Source organism: Condylostylus longicornis, unplaced genomic scaffold, assembly GCF_029603195.1.
Source record: "Condylostylus longicornis isolate FDR11 unplaced genomic scaffold, ASM2960319v2 ptg000119l, whole genome shotgun sequence".
Taxonomy (NCBI): Eukaryota; Metazoa; Arthropoda; class Insecta; order Diptera; family Dolichopodidae; genus Condylostylus; species Condylostylus longicornis.
This window is the reverse complement of record NW_026578087.1, coordinates 192,135-212,622: the sequence shown is the minus strand read 5'-3', so window position 1 is coordinate 212,622 and position 20,488 is coordinate 192,135. Positions and strand designations below refer to the sequence as shown.

The window sequence follows — 20,488 nt, the reverse complement described above, 5'->3', positions numbered from 1 at the left end:
ATAAATTTTTATCATAATAAAAATATTATATTTTATTTTAGACTTACTTTTTTTTTTTTTGTTAAAAAAATCTATATTTTCTATGATTCCAGTGAATACAGGAAACTTTCGGCATATTTCCAAGAAATTGAAGGAAAAATATGCTTTTGTTATAGATTCCGCCTATGTTAGTCCATCTTTTCATCTTTCCGTTCTAAAATTTCTACATTATTCAAGCTAAAAAAGTAAAATTTTGGCAGCACATTATTTTTCTACATTCTAGAACAAAAGATTCGTAATAAATTTCCAATCCTTCAAAATTCAGTGAGAATTCAAGCTATGTGACAAATATTTCAGTTAACTAGAAAATTTCGGTCTTATGATTTGTATCGGATATGTGCTATTTTACAAACCTTAGTTAGGAATAATTCCTTCTATTTTGTTTTTATAAAATTGATTATAATTAATAAGAACAAGCATTAAATTTTGTGTTAAATAGAAAAATAAAATAAAAAATCTTAAAAATTTTATTTCGTGTATTTAATAACCATAATATTACGAAAGTTAAATTTAAACAGAAAATTTTGTTTATAAATAAAGTTTATATGCAAAGTTAAATTGTATGAATATTATGTAGGTAAACTTAACGACGTTAACCGCAAATCAATTTTTTTTTAAATTAATTAAAATTAAATTTATATTTTAAAATTAAAAAAAAAATTAAATTAACTCATAATTACTTAAAAATTATTATTATTTTCTTTTTGTATTATAATTTCAGATAATTCATAGTACATCAGCAAAAAAATCAACAGGAGAACCAAATAGGTAATTGAAAATAATTGAAGATGTTTTAATAATTTCATATTTTATATAATAATAATAAATGTGTAATGTAGTTTACAGAATTTAGATTTAGAAAGTAAATTACGAGAATCTACTACATGATCTTGATTATGAGTGAAAATGCGAGTGGATATATGAATGCACTGTTTTTGCTTTTGTATATTATGCATGTTTTCTTTATGAAAATATTGTAATCATTGTGAATAGTAAATTATTGCGGGTAGCATATACTTTAATTATTGTTTATAACAAATTTTAAATTTTAGTAGAATATGCGATTTGTAAATGAGTAATATTGAAAAAAGCACATAGCTTCATGACGTAGTGTAGAGCATAATAATAAATGGAACTAATTAAAAGAGGATTTTAAATTTAAATTTCCAAATTAGTATAGCTAATTTGATATAAAATAATATGAATAATTAGTATAATTAATATTATAAGCAAGAAACTTGTAATTCTTTACATCAAAAGATGAGATTTTTAATAATTTACGGGTTTGGGCTTAAATTTGTGAAATTTTTCAAATTTCAATGACTTTTAATTATTGTAGTGGAACTTTTAAAAGATTGACAACGTCATTATTTTTTATTTGATTTGATTTTTATTTTTGGAATAAAGATGTCGCTGTTTGTTATGCTTTTATATTGAAAATTTTTTAAGTTTAAATTATTTTTATAATTTTCTTTAATTTCTTTTTTAATTTTCTTTTATTTTTATTTTTATTTTCAGAATATCATAATACATACAAATAATTTTAAATAATCAAACAATGTTAATAAAATCTATTCATCTTATGTTTTGTTTTTTTTTGTTTTTTCTTCTCATATCAAAGGAAAATTTTCATTTTCATTTGTAATAAAACAAAAAAAAAATAGTAAAATCATCTTAAATTTAATATTAAATTTAATTTTAATTTTTTGTTATGATTTTTAATTTAAAATATTTTTTTCTGTTAATTTAATGTAAATTTAATTTTTTATGTACATGTTAAATTTTAAATTTATATGCATACATATGTATAAGTTATGTACTGTATAACGTACATTATATCATGTATTATTTTTTTATGTCAAATCTAACATTTCATTAAATATAAATTAAACACAATTTTATAAATTATATATTGTGTGTTAGCAATTTTACTTAAACAAATCAAAATGCAAATTAAAAATTAATTAATAAATTTCGTCCATTGATGCTTGATGTGTTTAGTTTATAAGTATGTAATATATAAATTAAATAAAAGTGACAATTCTATAAGAAAAACTGAAAAATTGTAAAATATTTTTATTAAGTATGTACATACGTCGTACTCGAATTGTAAAATTTATAAAATATTTTTGATTTGACTCAAAAATTCTAATTAAATTTCATAGTCCACCAGCTTTGATAATTTTTTTTATATAAAATTTTTATTGTATTTTTGAAGTTCCTCCTGGATTCACTTCAATAATATGAAATAATATGCGTTTAACATATGCAATATTAAAAACTTTTTGTTCTTATGCAATTGACACTTTATCTCTAAAATTTTAAGTAAAAAATAAATTGTATAACAGTTTTCGTTCCAAAATTTTAAATAAATTTTTAATTAATTTTGTTGTATTAGAATTTTAAAAAATGAAAAGATATTGAAAATGACATCTCCTGTTAATTTTTTTTCTCTTTATAAATAATTTATGTTGAAAAAAAAAATAAAAAGAAAAAAGACATTTATTTATTAATATTTTTTATGTTTTCATTATTTATTTTGTTTATCAATTTCTTACTTGCAGTTTCGTATTTTGATGTCTCATTTTTTGTTCTTGTATGTTGTAGAATTCGATTAATCTGAAACGCATTTTTAATTTAGTTTATAAATATTGTTGTCTACTAAAATGCAAATCTAACGTCAATTCAGTAACTGAAATTGTATTAATTAATAAATGAAATTGATATTAGATTTGCATTGCAGATTTGGTCTGTCATACAAAACATTAGGAATCATGAATCATACAAAATCATGAAGAATTTTTGTGACTCGAAAGTGTTATATTTGAAAAGTTGAAATTAATATGAATAGTTTAATGTATTGAACCGAAATGACAGGGTAATGTAAAAAAATATTTTGAGCAAAAGTACTTGCGCCAGTATTGAGAATCAGTATGTACTCAAATAAAATGAGTGAGTGTCAAATCGACCGAACCCAATCTCAATTTTTGCAAATGAAAATTTTATACTGTCAAATAATTTTCATACAAAAAAATGTAAGCAAAAATAACGTTAAAAATAGAAATAAAATTAGTTTTGTGAAAAAGAAATTTTTTATATTAAAAAGGAGATTAGTCATTCAAATAAAAATTTTATTCACTCCAAAAACTGTATGATGAATTTGATGTCAAAATATATAAGCTGAAATATTTATTAAATTTTTATTTACACCACTCAATGTATTACACATAAGTTTGTTCATCATTCAAGAATCAGGAAGCAGTAAGAATAATTTCAAAAACTTGAATTTTATATTGTATAATATGTACATACGTGTTCACACACATTTTGTGTGTCCGTTTTTTGTACAACCAAAGTATATATGATTTATTGGATATGAAATGCAGTCTCCAGCCAATTTGTATACTCGTATGTATGATAAAAGTATTTCTTTTGACATGAACTATTCACATGTTCTCACAAATCCTTGAGAGAGAAAATCGTTTGAATATAGAAAAACATACAGAAAAATCCTGTGACTGGTACAGAATTTCTAATCTCATCCTTTAAATTAAAACATATTTTTTTAAAGGAGATTATTTATATCGGAAAGTATTTTATTAAATTTTGTATTATCCGAGTAATTAAAAAAATTGTGTCATTTGTCACCTACACAATTATGGGCTCAGTATATTCATATTTAAAAAAGTACAAGAAAAATGCTAAGTATCCAGAAAGCTAGGTATCGTACATTAGAATTTATTTTAATAGAATATTTAATATAAGTATAACTTAAGGTATAAAAATTTTCAAAGTACATATTTTGTAATTTATACAATATATTCCTCATATAATTTATGCATTTATTAAAACTAAATAAAAAAAATATTCCTATTTTATTTTAAATTTTTTATATGAAAAATTAAACGACAGTTACACGCCATCAAATGATGATCAACAATCACATGTTACAGCTGATGATATTGAAAATGTTCGATCTGATTTTGAACAAATTGAAGTATCTGATTTAGTTACAGAACCAGATGAAAATGGCCCTGAACCTGTTGAACCCGATACAGAACCAGAAGCTGAAATACAAAATGAACCTGAAACAGAACAAGAATTAAATGATACAGTATCAGAAACTGGTACAAATGGTCCAACACCATCAGTACATTCTGATGCAGCTGGTACACCAACAATTAATTTAGATTCATCAAAACGACAAACATTAGTTAATGATCGTTATCGTGGTAATAAACAACATACCGGAATGAAAAATATGTCATTTGGTGTTGGTGCTGCTGTAACACCAACAACAAAAATGGAATTTTATCAAGAGCAACCAGCTGATTTTGGTATTGTTAAAATTAATCAACCAGGTGGAAAATCATTTAATTCATCAAATGATGATAATGCATCAGTTATATCATCAGTTACATCTGGTGATGGTTTTACTGGACAAGGATATTATGATTTGAAATTTCATCACAATAAATTATGGTAAAATAGATGCATGTATAAAAAAAGAAATAAAGATGAGAATTTCATTATAATAAAATTTAATTGTACGGTATTATGTAAAATCATAATTATAATAATAATATTCTATCAAAAGAAAATATTGAAAAGAAGAAATTTAATAATATTAAAATGGAATTATGGCAAGATACACATAGTATTTAATTATTAAGATGTGAAAATTTATATAATTTTTAATATTTACTATATATTGATTAATATAAAAGAAAATTTTTATTTTGCATATATGGGCCTTTGCTTGTAAAAATGTAATATTTTTAAAGTACCTGTTATAATTTAAAATTTTGTTTTGTTTTCTTCATTAGAAAGTTATTGTAAAAATATTATTTAGCATTTATTTATAAGTATTTAATAATTAAAATTTAAAAATTATAATTTATGTAATTTTGCACATTATTTGAAATAGATTTAATACTAAAGTACTTATAACAAAAAGAAAAAATCAAAAGATTAACACCAAAATTTAAAATGAAGGGTTTTTGATTTCGAATCTCAAAAATCAAAGAGATAATTAATTTAATTTAATTTATTTAAATAAATATAATGCAACAATTGTATAAAAATAATTAATTGAAATTATTTTAACATTCCAATTCGTTTTTAACTATATTAAAATTTAGTTTTATATCCTCTTTTAATAAATTAATTAAATATTAGAATTTATTTTAAAACAATGTGCATACACTATATATTAACATCACTTTTGCACAGATTTTGTAATAACGTTCACACACAATTCTTGAAATTTGATTTTTTCATTTTTTGTTCCTATTTTAACAATTTTATTTTTATATTAAGAATATTAATTCTTTTGAATTGTAAATTTGATGTGAAATATTAATTTTAAATTCAGTACGAAAAGTACTGAATACATTTCCCAAAAATATTCGATTATTATCAATTATATTAATCACATACCACTTTAACCACATTTTCATCAAGCTAAAACTTAATTACATTGAACGATAGCCTTAAATCTATATGTATAATCCACTGTAATTAAAATGCAGATTTTAATGGCATCCTTCTTTATTCTAATTGCAATTTAAATTTCTAAACAAATTAGATTGCAGATTCCAGTTCACTAAATTAAATTAATTTTTATAATGTGCAAAAGTAGTACATAATTTTTTAATTGTTAATAATTTTTATTAATTATTTTATATTTTAATATTTCAAAAACATAATTTTAATTTAACTAATTAATTTGACTATAAATTAATCATAAAAGAAGAAGAGAAAGAAACAAAAAAATAAACAAAATAACATTATATAATATGCACAAAACTTACCAAAGAAACTTTACTTACTTAATATTCCTAAATAATTCCTATTAGTTTATGTTAATTATATAATTATACACTATTTATTATATAATTTAATAATCTGTTATTATTATATAAAGTACACCTATTATGCGTGTTATAAATTCAATATTATATTAGTTAAAAAAAAAATGATAATTTATTTTGTTAATACACTTACTCTTATATAAATAATTTAAGTTGTAATTTAAAAAGAAAAGTAATAATTTTTTCTATTTATTTTTTTGAGTGATAACCTAAAATATTACAAGAATAAGAGCGCAACTTGTATAATTAATAATTATGTTAAAAATTTTGTAATCCTTATGAAAAATTTCTCATACATTCATTCTGTTATATAAATATAAATAAATTATTATGTATATTTAAATAGTCCTGCACTAAAATATTATTTACAACTATATAAACACTAATAAATAGTTAAATTCAATTATTGTATTCATAATATTATTTGAAAATATTCTATATGCTTGAAGTTCTAATAAATTATTCAATAAGCTTCAAAATTTTACAATAAATATATTCAAGGAAAAAAAAAATCCAAAACAAAACAATAAAAATAAAATTGTGATTTAATTTTTAAAAAGTTTATAATATTATTATTATTATTTATTTAAGTGTAAACTAATTTAATTATTAAACATTATTCAAATATTTTATTAATTACATGCATGTTTTAAAAATAAAATTATTATTAATATTAAAAATATTTATACTGTATGTGCATTTGTTTTTACAGGGCACCACATCAAACGAAATTTCATAATTATATGATTTAAATAATAATGAAAATTATATTTTTTCTGCTAAAATTTTGAAAAGGAATAAAATTTTTTTTTTATAAAAGGATAATATTGAAAATGGTATTTATTATGAATTAATATAAAATGGAAGAACATTTTTAGATGTAAACATTTAGATGATGTAGTTTAAGCAAAAATTTAATAAATTAAATTTAATAAAATATACATATATATTAAAACTATAACAAGTTTACAAATAATATTTACCAAAAACAAAAAAAACAGTAATAATACAACATACATCATAGTATATAATATATTGAATAAGAAAACTGCTTAAAATTACGTATATATATATATATATATATATATATAAAATAAATATATTTATGAGTAATAATAAATAATAAAATACATTTATGTAGGTATATATTATATAAAAAAAATTATTTATATAGAAAACTAAGAGAATTACAATACTAGCAAATAATATATGAATAAAATACAGAGTGGTAAAAAAAAATTCATGTAAGAACAAAACAATGCGCTACTGTACAAAGCCAGTTTTGTTCTGTACCACCACAATAAAATATAATGATAAATAATTAAAAGTACAATAATTGAGAAAATAAATTCAAGTCTCTGTCCAAACAATTTGCGTCAATAGTATAAAAGTATAGTTTACAAGTGAGATATAATAATTAAAATAACTACATATTCAATAAAATTCCCGCATACGAGTATAATCAATTATCCTACTTAATACAATATATTGTATAGTTTCTAACTTTCATATTATATCCTCATCTAACCTGTACCTATATTTCACGTTTTACATTTTAATAATTCCTTGTTTTTCTATATACCTTATAAAAGTGATTACTGTAACTAAATTCAAGTAATTAAAAATTATACAGAAAATGTAAAGTTTTCTGTTTCAATAAAATTAAAATTTCCATTTTCTCCAAGACAGCTATCAGAGAAAATTCGGCTTTAAGCTACTTCTTGAATAAAATTTCATTGTTTTTGGAAATAAATTGATCCATTGATCTGGGTATGAAAAAATATATCGCTTAAACTATTAAAAATATAATAAAGTTATTAGAAACTGTACAACAAATATAATAAAAAAATATTAAACAAAAATGGACGCAAATTTAAGCGACGGCTTTTTTTCAATTTTCAATTACGTGACATACATACATATTTTGAAAATTTTATAAAAGTTTAATTAGACAAATTTTTATAATAGAAAATAAATAAAATTGTTTAGTTATTTAAAAAATTTTAGGAAATAAAACCTATATAATAAAAATTAAAACACTTTTATATGCTGAAATTTATTCGAAATATTGGGAAAATTATAGAAGAACAATAGCATTCTTTTATTTAAGTCTAAACAACAAGCCGAAAGTATGAAATTGTGTAACAGGTCAGAACATGATTCAAAAATAAAATAATAATTAAAAAACTTGTTAATTGCAATTTTATAAGAATCTCAATATCAGTTTTTCCTTATTTTAATATTTTTAATTTTATATATTCAAAATATTGTTTTTGATTAGAAGAGAAAAAAATAATGTAATTATTTCAATTATACTTTCAAAAACATTGAAAAATACCAAAATACTAAATGCCTACAATAATAAATTCAAGTAAAATTTCAAAATATTAAATGAATTTTGTTTTTTATATAATTGCAATTAATAATATTAAAATATTATAAGTAAAATTAAATTTGAAAGTAATGACAGAGAAAAAACGATTGGTGCACTTAATTAATGAATTGATATTTATATGTGACAAACAAAGTCAGTATAATATGGAGGAATTTTCTCCAAAAACTTTTTCTTAACATCGCTATATACTGGTTATGAATATTAGCCAGAACTATATACTAAGCTATCTAAGTAAGTCAAAGTACAATTTTCTCAAAATCATTTAAATGCATAATTGAACATAAGATTTTAAAATTTTCTATCATTGTTGTTCAATAATCAAAAATAAAAAAAATTAATTTTGTCGTATAACAAATTCAATATTTTTTTTTATAAAACTTTTAAATTTACTTGATATATAAAATATACTTGATATAAAACTCTTAAAATTAAAAGTATTAAATAAAAATAAATACTAAAATTACCATAAAAAATTTAATGAAATTTAAAAATAATAATATAATTTAAATAAAAAAAAAAAATTAATAAAAACACCGTGATATTATCACAAAAGAATTGTAATAAAAAAATAATTTAAATATTATAAAGTACCTATATTATATATTTATTATATTTATTATATATGTATGTCAGAAAATAAATTAGAATATTTAAAAGAACATAATTAATATTCTCTAACTTCAAAATTGTAAAAAAAAGCAATCTTAACTCATTAACTGAATTGTTTTCTACACTGCAATTTTGAAGTTGAGGATAATTTACTAATGATAGATTAATAATATTAAATACTTGTATTTAAGGACCAATATGTTACAAAAAATTTTTTTTCAAAATACTAGAGAGAATTCCAAATATATATTTTTTATTTTTCATTTTTAGCTTACATTATATCCGCACCGAAAGTACGTAAATAAAAAAAAAATGAACTGAATAAATATTCCAGCCAAATTCCGTAAAATTTATTACCTACACAGTATATACAAAAAAAATATCGCTTTTTCATTATTTTATGTATTTTTTTCAAATTTTAGAAAAAATTTCAAGTTCATGGGAAAACAATGTTATTCAATCCAATTCTAATGATATCCCACATTTCTTGTATATCAATGACAACATAATTAAATTATTAAGGTAAAGGAATGAAATTCATATGGATAAAATTTAATTAAAAAATATAATTTTAATAAATTTTTAAATTTCAATTTTTTCCATTTATTAATTAATTCTGTCGTCCCTGATATCATTAAGATAAATTGTTAATATTACAATTTTTGTTTTGTTTCAATTAAAAAAATTAAAACTAAAATTTTACTTCTGACAAAATATCATAAAAATATTTAAAATAAAAATGAAAAATTTATAAAAAATTTATAATATAATTGTAATCACATGTCTACCTTTATATAATTATTATAATATACATACATGTATTTTTTGGCTATTGAAATTAAAACAAAAAAAAAATAAAATATGAAAATTTGAAAAATAAAAGAAAAATTTTACATTTGTACCATTTAAAAAAAAAAAAAACAAAACAAAACAAATATTTAAATGAATAAACTACAAATCAAAATAAATTTAGATTATAAAATCAAAAAAAAAAAACATTGAGTTTTATTCAATTTAATTTTATTTTAATATTAGAAATTAAAATTTTAAAATTAGATATTAATTGCAATAACATTTAAATTATAAATGCAAATGGTAAGTATTTTGGTCTAAATTGGTAATTCCTGATAAATCGAAAAGTCTATTGAGATTTACTATGTCTATTAATATCGCTTTTGAAAGTACAACTACCAAAAACCAGAGGAGGATCACTTATTCGAAAAAAAAAAAATTGAAATATTTCTACACTGCATTAGTGATCCGGGTTTTAAGAGTGGTGTTGAAGAAAATATTCTATGTATCATTAGAGTGTACGCAACCATTCAGTACGTTCGTATTAAAAATATGCGAGAAAGCACATAAGTAAATTAAATTCCGTCAATTCCGATTGAGCTAAAAGAAAGTGGAAAAAATGTTTTAAAATTCCTACTGTGATTAATGCTACATTTTAAACAAATTTACCAAAAATAGTTTGCTTTCAACTATTTTATTTTTCATGATTTCCTCAAGATTTAACATTTTTTCGAATTTTAACATTAAAATATTTGTAAGACTTCAAATAGGTATTAATAACTACTTTAAGACAATGCAGAAAAGCTACATGATTTCAAAAATAAAATATTAAAAAATCATTCACTTTGTTAAATAAAACTTTTTTATTTGTATATAAAATTTGTGTAAAATACTTTTACAAAAAAAAAAAAAAATATGCTTGCATAATAAAGTTTTTCATATATAATATGTATTTAAATTTATGTATATATATATATATAGAGTTTATTTATATATATAAAAAAAATAGCACAATATAGCAATATATAAAACATAATTTTGATTTTTCACTTATTTTATACATACATAAGAATTTTTATAGACATTTTCTTTTTATTTTTATTATTTTTTTTTTTTATTAATTGATTTGATAATAAAAATTGTTATATTTAAAATAGAGAACTTTAAAAATACTAAATAATTAATTTTTTTTTTTCTTTTCTTATTTTTAAACATTTCAATCAATATAAATAATATACATTTGAGTTAAACTATAAAATATTCAATTTTAAAATTTTAATTTTTTTTTTGGTAAATCTAAAAAAAGAAAAACTAATTTTGATATATAAAAATTTGTATTAAAAATCTGGAATATTTTCTTATGAATGAATTTATTACAAAAATAATTAAAATATTGTATAACATTGAATTAGTTTAACTCAATTTTCATTATAAAAAATTTTATTTTAATTATTTTTAAAAGCACTTTGTGTATAATATATTTTTTTTTTAAATATAAAAATATTATAAGCTTGCAATAACACATACCCTACTAAATAATTGTCAAAAATATTAATTATGCGTAAAGTAAAAAATAATAATTAAAATATTCAATAGTTTTATATATGTAATTATGTGGTTTACATGGAAAATATTTAAATGTAATAATATAATTATATTAATAAAAAATTATAATTATAAATTTTTTTACAAATTGATAATAATTATTAATATTAATCTACATTTTCGTATTTGAAATTTTCAAAAAATTTTTTTTTATCGTTTTCGTGAACATTATATGTAATATTAATATAAAAGCTTTTGGGAATGTTATCACATTCGACATTAGATTAAGTATAAAAATAAAAATTAGATCTATAAATTTTTAATAAGATTTTTAGTTTCAAAAGAAAACTTTTGAAATGAATTAAGAAGAACGATTAAAAAAAAAAAAGATTAATTGTAAATCGCAACAAAATCGCACCCACACTCTCTCAAATGTATCGATCACTTGAGGCAGCAGAATATTACTTTAAAAATGTTGTAATTTTCAGAATAAAATTAATTTCGAAAATTGATATTTTATATTGCAAAATTTTTGAATAATATCCTATCTCTCCAAGTGATACATCTTAAATACTATGGGTGAAAATTGCACCGATAACAACTATACTGAATAAATTTTAATTGAATTAAAAAATTCTAATTTATTTAAAAATATAAAAATATTTTTGTTTCAAATAATACTTAACGAAATATTACAGTGATTAGAAATGCTAAATTATAAAATTTGAGTCTTTTTTTGTATATTCGCATTAATTTCAATTTAAATTATTTATAAATTAATATGAATGATTTGTAGTAAACAGAAAGTTTGAGTTAATGAAAAATTGAATAACGAAATTAAGAATTAAATATATGACTAAAACTTTGTTTCAATCTATACAGTGTTATTCCAAAAAAAAAAGTATATTAAAGAAGAAATAGAGATTGTTATTATTTAAAAGTTACTATTAAAATTTTTAAATTGATGATTACAAAACAAATAAGGCATTTATGTTTGTTTACTTAGTAAAAATATTTGATTATTTATAAATTTTCAGATTCGAATTTTCAACATTTATTTATATCAAAAACACTATATAAAAAATATAGAGATATTTTAAAATACAATATATGTACAAATTTATTAGGGTTTATATAATATAAAAAATTTAAACTACATTTTATATGTTAATATACAAAATTACTTACATACATATATTGTATTTTAAATATATAAGGCTACTGCGTGCTATAGTAATTTTTAAATGTAGACTAAGATTCATTTGATATGTCACTAAAATTTTTAATTTTTCTGAAATAGTTTCTTCTTTTCATATTTTAAATAAAATAGCAATTAGAGAAATTATTTTTCAACATTTAGATTAAAATATAAAAATAAATCATAACATTTTTTGCATTTGCTTCATATATCTTTCTAGAATATTTATAATATTTACTTTATATAAATATGTAGGCGTGTTTAAAATATATTAATTAATTCTAAGAATTGTTATATTATTTTTTTAATTTAAAAATGATATATCCTATAATATTACGTGTATAGATCAAAGACATTTTTTTGTAATATTAAAAAAAGTTAAAACTCTTTAATCTTTTCTTCTAGTTCTACCTTGCGGATCTTCTCTAATTTGATTTAAGACTCTTGTTTTTTCAAAATCAATTGATCTATAGACTGTATTACTTTTTGGAGGAGTTTTAGTATCGCTTTGTTGTGATATTGTACTAATAATGCTGGAACGATTTGTACATGGTCCATTTGTAATTTCTAAATCACAATATTCCAATTTCTGAATTTGATTTGCCGGAATCTGTAAATTATTAGAAAAAGAATTTCCAGCAGGAACACTGCCACTTACTGGTGAAGTAATATTCTGCAAAAACAAATTATTATTGTTATATATTGCATTTCCTTGATTATTATTAATAAATGAATTATTATTATTGTTCATATTATTATTATGTTGTAAACTGGAGGGTTGATTCATTCGAGGTAATGTTTGCGTTTGAATTTCTCCAGCATTATTTAACGAAGAAAATTCGCTGGGAATGGTTAACGAAGCTGTTGGAATATGACTACGACGATTAGGAGATTCGGCTGACTGAAATTGAAAATTAAAATTTAAAATTTTTATTGCATTATAGAAATAAAAAATAAATTAACCTTGAAAGCAGGTTTTAATGTTCTATCAATAGATGGTGGTCGGATAGGAAACAAATCAGATGTAATCTTATTAAGAGTATTTGTTGATTTACTTTGCATAGAATTAGATCCCGTATTATCAAAATTATATTTTGGCTTTAATTCCCGATTTACTGGAGGTAAAATGTCTCCTTCATTTAAAAGTTGTGATTTCCCCTGAAAATGCATTCAAATAAAGTGTGTCAAAAATTTATTTATTTTACAAACCCTTTCAATAAAATCGTAACGAAATATATTTTCTTCATTTCTTTCCATATTCATGAATGGGTTTGAACGTGGAAGTGTTCCACTTTGAATATTTCCGAAATTCAATGTTTTGTTTTGATTGTCCGAGTAGAGATTTGGTGTTGATGCTGCAATTGAGTTATTCATATTGCAATATTGCTGAGTTCTTTGATCAGCAACCCACTAAAACAGCAAAAAAAATTATATTATGAAATTGATATACATATATAATTTTTTAGCATATTACCATTGAGGTGTTCTTAGCCAAAGCAGCGGGGGAGGTATTTTCAGTATCAGAAAATTGAGGAAAATCTTTAGAGTTCCTGCTGTGCAAATAAAATGAGCAATTTCAATATGAGCATTTTTAGTGATTCAATCAAATTTATAAAAAATAAATTTATTTACCTATCATCTATTTGCTTAGGTTGCAATTCTAAACGGCTTTTCAATTTCTGTTTTAAATTGAAATGATTTACTTCTTGCGGACTGTCATTTACTTTTTTATCATTCGTTTTTATTTTATCAGTTTCGGAATTTTCGTAACTAAATTTGGAAAACCTCTGATCATAAGAAAACACTATAAGATCATTCTCCACGGAACTGTCAGATGGTCGAGCTTTTCGATCTACAGAACAAAATTTTTTTTTATCACTGTGGGTTTTTAGACTAATATTTTATATTTACCACTGTTATTTCTAGATGGTCGATATGTTGATTCATCTTCGTCAGTAAATACAGATTCAGAATCTGTTGGGCTAGAATGTCCACTTTTTGCCTTATCTTGCAACTATGTTTAGAAAAATATTTTAAATAAATTTGAGGTCCAATTAAAAATAAATATAAAACAGATAAATTAATAAATATAAAACAGATAACACCCAAGCTTACCGTGAAGTTTGTAATTTTCGGAGAATAAGATTGATCGTTGCTTAAATTTAGTCCAAAATTTATGTGGCTATTCCGTGGCGTCTCATAAAATTTCGGATCTAAATTGTTAAGTGGAGTAGTAGGATTATTGCAGTACTTTGGGCTTCCTGAAAAACACTGACTTAACGGTATATATGGTCCTGAAGAAGTGCTTAAAGCTGGAGATGGTTCAACATTTCCACTCGAATCTTCGGCAGTATTGTTTAGTACCAAATTATCTGGAATTTTCTTTTTAACTGCACCACCGTGGCTCTTTAATGTTATTGACGAAATCTGTTCACTTTTTGAACGCGTATGGTTTGGAATAAAATTACTATTGTTATCATTTATCAATATTTTAGATTCATCCCGTGTATTTTGTCTAAAACTGCCAGATCTTATTGCTTTTTCTTTCAAAGCTTGAGGACGGTTATTTTGATCTAGACTGATGCTTTTATCACAACTACTTGCCTCTCTATTTATAAATTCAGTGTTAACATAAGGCATTTCATTAGTACATTGTACATCTTCACTAATGTTAAGATCACTAATTGCTTCAGCAATAGTATTGTCTGTTGATGTTCGGTGTAAATTTTCACTATTTGATGCTGTTGTTGGATTTTCTATTTGAATTTCTGCTATCACATTCGATGCACGTTCTTTACTGTTGTTTATTATTGTTTCATGAGATTCTTTTTTAGATTGATCATTTGGTGAAAGCAACAAATTATAATCTGAAATTGTTATAAAAATAGTTCAGCTTTTTGATAAATTATTATAAAAGTAACAACATAATTACATTGGCGATCATTCGAAGATTCATGTAAATTACAGACTTGACATATACAATTAACCCAGTCCCTCATATCATTTTCTGTATCGGCTGCCAAATAATAAGTTCTTCTTGGCGTTTTTATATCAAACATATATTGAAACTTTTGCTTTCGATGTTCTAAACGTAATCCTGAATCAACTTGTTCACATTGATCTAAATCTATAACACCTTTTAATTTTCTACAATTTCGGTCTGTATAATATTCAAGACAAAACTGTCCTGGAATCTCGCCTTGTTTCAAAGTGAACCACCGTCTTCTCCATCTCTGAAAATTACTTAAATTTTTTAGTATAATTCAAAAGCACATTTTGTACTGTATTAGGTATGTCTCTTTTTCCTAGAACCACGAAAAAAATCTTCTCAAATTTACTAGAAGCTTAAATAAGTTATTAAGGGCCAAAAGTTTTTGTAAAGTTTTTGTATTGGTTTATAAAATTTAGGTGTTTTTTTCTTTTTTCTGTGGATTCCTACACGCATTTAGAGTTCATATTAGCAAACTATTTTGGACAAAAGGACTTACTAAAGAGAAGGTTAACAGTAAAAGCGATTCATATCACTTCTGTTACAAAAAACATGAATGAAAGTCTAACAAAGGTATATATACCAAATGTAAGATCTTTATCGTTTTGTAGAAATAAATTCTAAAAGAGAATGTATTTTTCTGTGCATTATAAAAATCCGTTTATATTGCATTATGTTGCACTATAAAGATCTTCGCATTAAGTGAAGTACTTTTTTCAAAAATTAAATGCGTATTTAATAGTTTTTTTATAGATAACAATTGATTAAAAAGTAGTGTGTATCTCTAACACTTAACAATGACTCACGGCTCGTAAAATCCTCTTTGTTGGTGGTGATTTAATTAACCATCCTTCCTGTAAAACTTCTCTATTAACTTGCATTTTTGTTTGCATAACAAATTAAATTTCACATTTTTATTAAAATAACTTTTGAATTAAATATATAAAAATTAATTTTATAATAAAAAATATTTAGATCTTCTTCATATCAAAAGAAACATAAAAATATATCAATTGAAACTGGCAACTCTGTTTCTAGTTTTAAAAATATTCACAATTTTTTTTCTAAAAATGAAACGTTTGGTTTTGAAACATAAAAAAATGATGCAACAAGATAACTTTGTGTTTGAACTTCAAAAAATCAATTCGAAAATTTCTATAATCATTTTATTAAGAAAATTAAAATTTGCCTAGCTATCATATTATTTTTGATAGCTATCATACTATTTTTCTATATTATTCCAGATGCTTTAACATCTGTATAGTTAAGTTTACAGTTTTGTTTACATATACAATATCTCACAGAAAATAAACACACATTATAATATTATATAAGTGCACACCAAAAAAATAAACTAAATAATTATTGATTAACAATAAATTAATTAACTAATTTAACCTAGTTAAAAATTAATTAGGAACCATATCACGCCTATTGAAAAAAAATTTCGTTTTCATAAAAAAGTGCTTCGAAATTAATATAAAAGCTATTGAACTAGAAACAAGTTTGTAATTGTATACAAATGATTCAAGTTGCACTCGAAAAAAATAATTAGTCCAATTAGTCATTAATTTTATCATATACTTTGACATTGTCAAAAAGGAACATAAAACCTGATGATTATTTAATAAAAGTATCTACTGTAAAAATGTTTGCGAACCCTATCATAACCTGCGAAAATTTTAAAGACACATGAGAAACAGAAGAATTGAAACAAACTTTGCTATTCCGACATAAAATACAATTACCATATAATTTTCATTAAATTAAAAGTATTGATTTTAAAATTAAATAAAAATTAAATAAATATATATTTTTAAAGATGAGTACGCAACTCGTAAACAAAGCCGGTACAGGTTGGCCCAGAGGTGTTGTTAATGAAACCTCTGTTAAGCCAGCAATTAATCCTTCGATGACGATCAATAGGACTATTAATTTGTGAGTCGGCTTTTATAAATACATACATAAAACTATACATATTCTGTATTTTCATACATTTATATGCATATTTTTAATATAATTTTTCAATAAAGATATCCACTTACAAATTACACATTCGGAACTAAAGAACCCTTATTTGAAAAAGATCCTTCAGTACCAGCACGTTTTCAAAGAATGCGTGAAGAATTCGACAGAATAGGTATGAGACGTTCAGTAGAAGGTGTTTTACTTGTTCACGAGCATGGTCTTCCTCATGTTTTACTTTTGCAACTTGGTACAACATTTTTTAAGCTCCCTGGCGGAGAATTAAATGCTGGTGAAGATGAGGTGGAAGGATTGAAGAGACTTTTATCAGAGGTAATTACATTACGCGAATATTAAGATTATATATTTTAGCATTTTTTTTAAAAGCATTGATGAAGTAACTGATATAAGAAAATATTATTTTAGTAAATTTATTTGTTCAATAAAATAATGTCAAAAAGTGTATAATTATTCCTTTTTGTTTTTGTATATTTGAATGTGCTGAAAAAATGTATAAAAAAAATATTTAAGAAAATTTGTATATTACATTTAAATTGACATTATATTGATTATACATAATATTATTCATATTTATATTCAATTTTCATTAAAAAAAATTAAATTACATTTTGTATCTATTAAAAATAATATGTACATACATACGTTTCCATACAAAAAAAAAGAAAAAAGAAAACAACAAAATAATAATGTAACTAAAGTATGTTAATGATGAAAAAAGCCGTACCTATATTTTTTTTATATTAAAAATTTACTGCTATAGTAACTCGAGTTATTTATTAAGTATACATCATATTTATGTCGAAAATTTATTTTAATAAAATGTATAAATATAATGTTTGTTTGTGAAGACATTAGGCAGGCAAGATGGTATTAAACAAGATTGGATTGTAGAAGATACGATTGGCAATTGGTGGCGACCAAATTTTGAACCTCCACAATATCCATATATTCCACCACATATTACAAAACCAAAGGAACATAAAAGGCTATTCTTAGTTCAACTACATGAAAAGGGTAATGTGTAAAATAGAATTATAAAATTAATAATATACGGATAATAAGAAAATGAATTTAATGTTTGTAGTTTTATAAAAAATTTTATAAATTTTTGATAATTTAAATTATAATTTTTGAAATAGATTGTTTTATTTATTTGTTTAATTACTTTTTTTTTAAATATCAATTACGTTATGAGTTTTTGCTCAAAACTTTCATTATAAATTTTAATAAAAATTATAATTATTGTTATGTAAAATCAATCTATTTCAATCAAAAACAAAAAATTACATTATTTTGTAAAAGTTCTTTAATAATTATAATTTATTGATATTTTGTCGATCAGAAAAAAAATTCAATTCATCTGAATTCTCTATTCATAATCAATATTCAATTGAATTTTACGCAAATGAAATTATTTTTAAAATTAAGTTTTTGTAAAATATCAACTACATACATACATATATATTTTTTATGACAAATTCTTTTTGAATATAATTTAAAAAAAATGAAACCAAATTTTGTTATTAATTTTGTAAAAGAGTTTGTCTTTTAGGCCAGGGTATAACCTGTCAGATAAGGTTTTTTTTCCTTTCTTCAGAAAATGTAAAACTTTTTTAATCTTCTATTCAAAACAAAAATTTTTATTTTAACCTTTATATTTTATATCTTGTAGATAAATTTGTTTTTTCGTTATTAAAATATAAATGTTTGCTAATTGTCAAAAACGAAAATATTTTTTATAAAAATTATAAATTCAAAATATTTGTAAAAAGTAATTTTAACAAATAACATAATTGATGACTTTTTGAGTACCTACCGAAATCCAATTTTTTTATTTGAAAAGGTTTTGAAAAAACTTGTATTAAAAATGTTGTGAAACTAATATCATTTGATCTTCTTGAATCTAAGCTGTAATAAAAAAACAAAAAAAAAAAAAATTATGATATTTCTGAAAAGACTAAGCAAACGTAAATTACACAAAATTTTCTATAATAAGATTGCATTCAAAACCTTTAAAATTTTATTGAAAAATCAAACTAAAAAATTGGAATATAAAATACAAACTGAATTAAAAATAATATTGATATTGTAAAATGAATAATTAAAAAAAATTATAAACTTATATAATTATTTTGTACTCATCTTCATTAATTTTCGTTTACATTTTCTAAACATATTTTTAATTTCAAATTTACTTTTCTCATTTCAATAAAATCAAATAAAATAATTTTATAATTTTATTTTTTATATAGCATTATTTGCTGTACCGAAAAATTACAAGCTAGTTGCTGCTCCTCTATTTGAACTTTATGACAATTCTCAAGGCTATGGTCCAATTATTTCATCACTTCCTCAAGCACTGTGCCGGTATTATAAATTGATTATAATAAATAAATATTTAAAAAATTTGCAATATATATTAATATAATTTTAGATTTAATTTTATATATATGTGAGAGGAGGCTACTGAGCAGACGTCAGCATATGGAAATCAACAGCAACAACAAGAGCAGCAACTACATCAACAAAGACGTCCAAAAGAAAATAATCAAGATTTTTATCGATGGCATCGTTAAATTTTGTGTGTATGTAATAATTGAATTGAACAAGACACTTTAAATTATTATAACATATTTAAAAAAAAAAAACCTCATATTTTAATTAATTATAATTGAAGACCTTTCATATACTTATTATAATATAAAAGTAAAATCTTCTTATTAGACATGTAATTATTGTATTCTTTTTTTTTTTTTTTTTTTTTTGAGTAAATGATGAATTTCTAATCATAGATTTTTTTTAAGTTCTTAGCTAAAAATAAAATTAAAATAAGTTAATCGGATTTATATTAATGTTTAAATAAAAAAAATATTAAGACAAGGATTTAAAATATTTATTTTAAATTAACAGTTGATTTAATTCTCCAAAATCAATTCAGGAATATTAAATGTAAATATATTATTTGTTTCTTTTTTCCGGCGTCTTGTCAGTATTGGTAAATAATCGGATTGTTTTCAATAAACATTATATCTTGTTCTACTTGGCGAAGTTGATTTTCAATT

General features: G+C 21.6%; 3 protein-coding genes across 4 annotated transcripts in view; 2 read left to right on the top strand and 1 right to left on the bottom strand.

Annotated features, from left to right (window-relative positions):
* Positions 1 to 4,961, top strand: part of LOC129614771 (alpha-tubulin N-acetyltransferase) — a 41,832-nt gene extending 36,871 nt beyond the window's left edge. Inside the window, exons 5-6 of the mRNA XM_055529628.1 lie at positions 761 to 807; positions 3,952 to 4,961. Coding sequence (XP_055385603.1) covers positions 761 to 807; positions 3,952 to 4,525 — 621 coding nt within the window. The 3' untranslated portion in view covers positions 4,526 to 4,961. The remainder of the gene's footprint in view (positions 1 to 760; positions 808 to 3,951) is intronic.
* Positions 4,962 to 12,242: 7,281 nt separating this feature from the next.
* LOC129614769 (protein daughter of sevenless) lies at positions 12,243 to 16,439 on the bottom strand. 2 transcript variants are annotated; one of them, XM_055529625.1, is made up of 9 exons: positions 16,247 to 16,439; positions 15,384 to 15,684; positions 14,567 to 15,318; positions 14,363 to 14,465; positions 14,084 to 14,303; positions 13,926 to 14,004; positions 13,661 to 13,861; positions 13,415 to 13,609; positions 12,243 to 13,352 (listed from the first exon to the last, which is right to left on the bottom strand). In XM_055529625.1, the coding sequence occupies exons 1-9, from the start codon at positions 16,331 to 16,333 to the stop codon at positions 12,840 to 12,842; spliced, it is 2,451 nt and encodes an 816-aa protein (XP_055385600.1). In that variant the 5' UTR covers positions 16,334 to 16,439; the 3' UTR covers positions 12,243 to 12,839. The 2 variants fall into 2 exon arrangements, with proteins under 2 accessions (XP_055385600.1, XP_055385601.1); XM_055529626.1 differs by having other exon boundaries at positions 13,926 to 14,001.
* A 703-nt stretch (positions 16,440 to 17,142) lies between these two features.
* Positions 17,143 to 20,306, top strand: LOC129614780 (cleavage and polyadenylation specificity factor subunit 5). Its single transcript, XM_055529645.1, has 5 exons — positions 17,143 to 17,378; positions 17,474 to 17,738; positions 18,275 to 18,440; positions 19,679 to 19,793; positions 19,861 to 20,306. The coding sequence occupies exons 1-5, from the start codon at positions 17,263 to 17,265 to the stop codon at positions 19,880 to 19,882; spliced, it is 684 nt and encodes a 227-aa protein (XP_055385620.1). The 5' UTR covers positions 17,143 to 17,262; the 3' UTR covers positions 19,883 to 20,306.
* Positions 20,307 to 20,488: the final 182 nt, after the last annotated feature.

Coding starts and splice junctions, on each gene's coding strand:
- LOC129614769 (XM_055529625.1), bottom strand. CDS start 16,333: ATGCAAACAAAAATGCAAGTTAATAGAGAAGTTTTACAGGAAGGATGG. Junction 15,685..16,246: donor CAAAGAGGATTTTACGAGCC/GTGAGTCATTGT, acceptor AGTAATTTTCAG/AGATGGAGAAGACGGTGGTT. Junction 13,862..13,925: donor TGGCTAAGAACACCTCAATG/GTAATATGCTAA, acceptor TTGCTGTTTTAG/TGGGTTGCTGATCAAAGAAC.
- LOC129614780 (XM_055529645.1), top strand. CDS start 17,263: ATGAGTACGCAACTCGTAAACAAAGCCGGTACAGGTTGGCCCAGAGGT. Junction 17,739..18,274: donor TGAAGAGACTTTTATCAGAG/GTAATTACATTA, acceptor TTGTTTGTGAAG/ACATTAGGCAGGCAAGATGG. Junction 18,441..19,678: donor AGTTCAACTACATGAAAAGG/GTAATGTGTAAA, acceptor TTTTTTATATAG/CATTATTTGCTGTACCGAAA.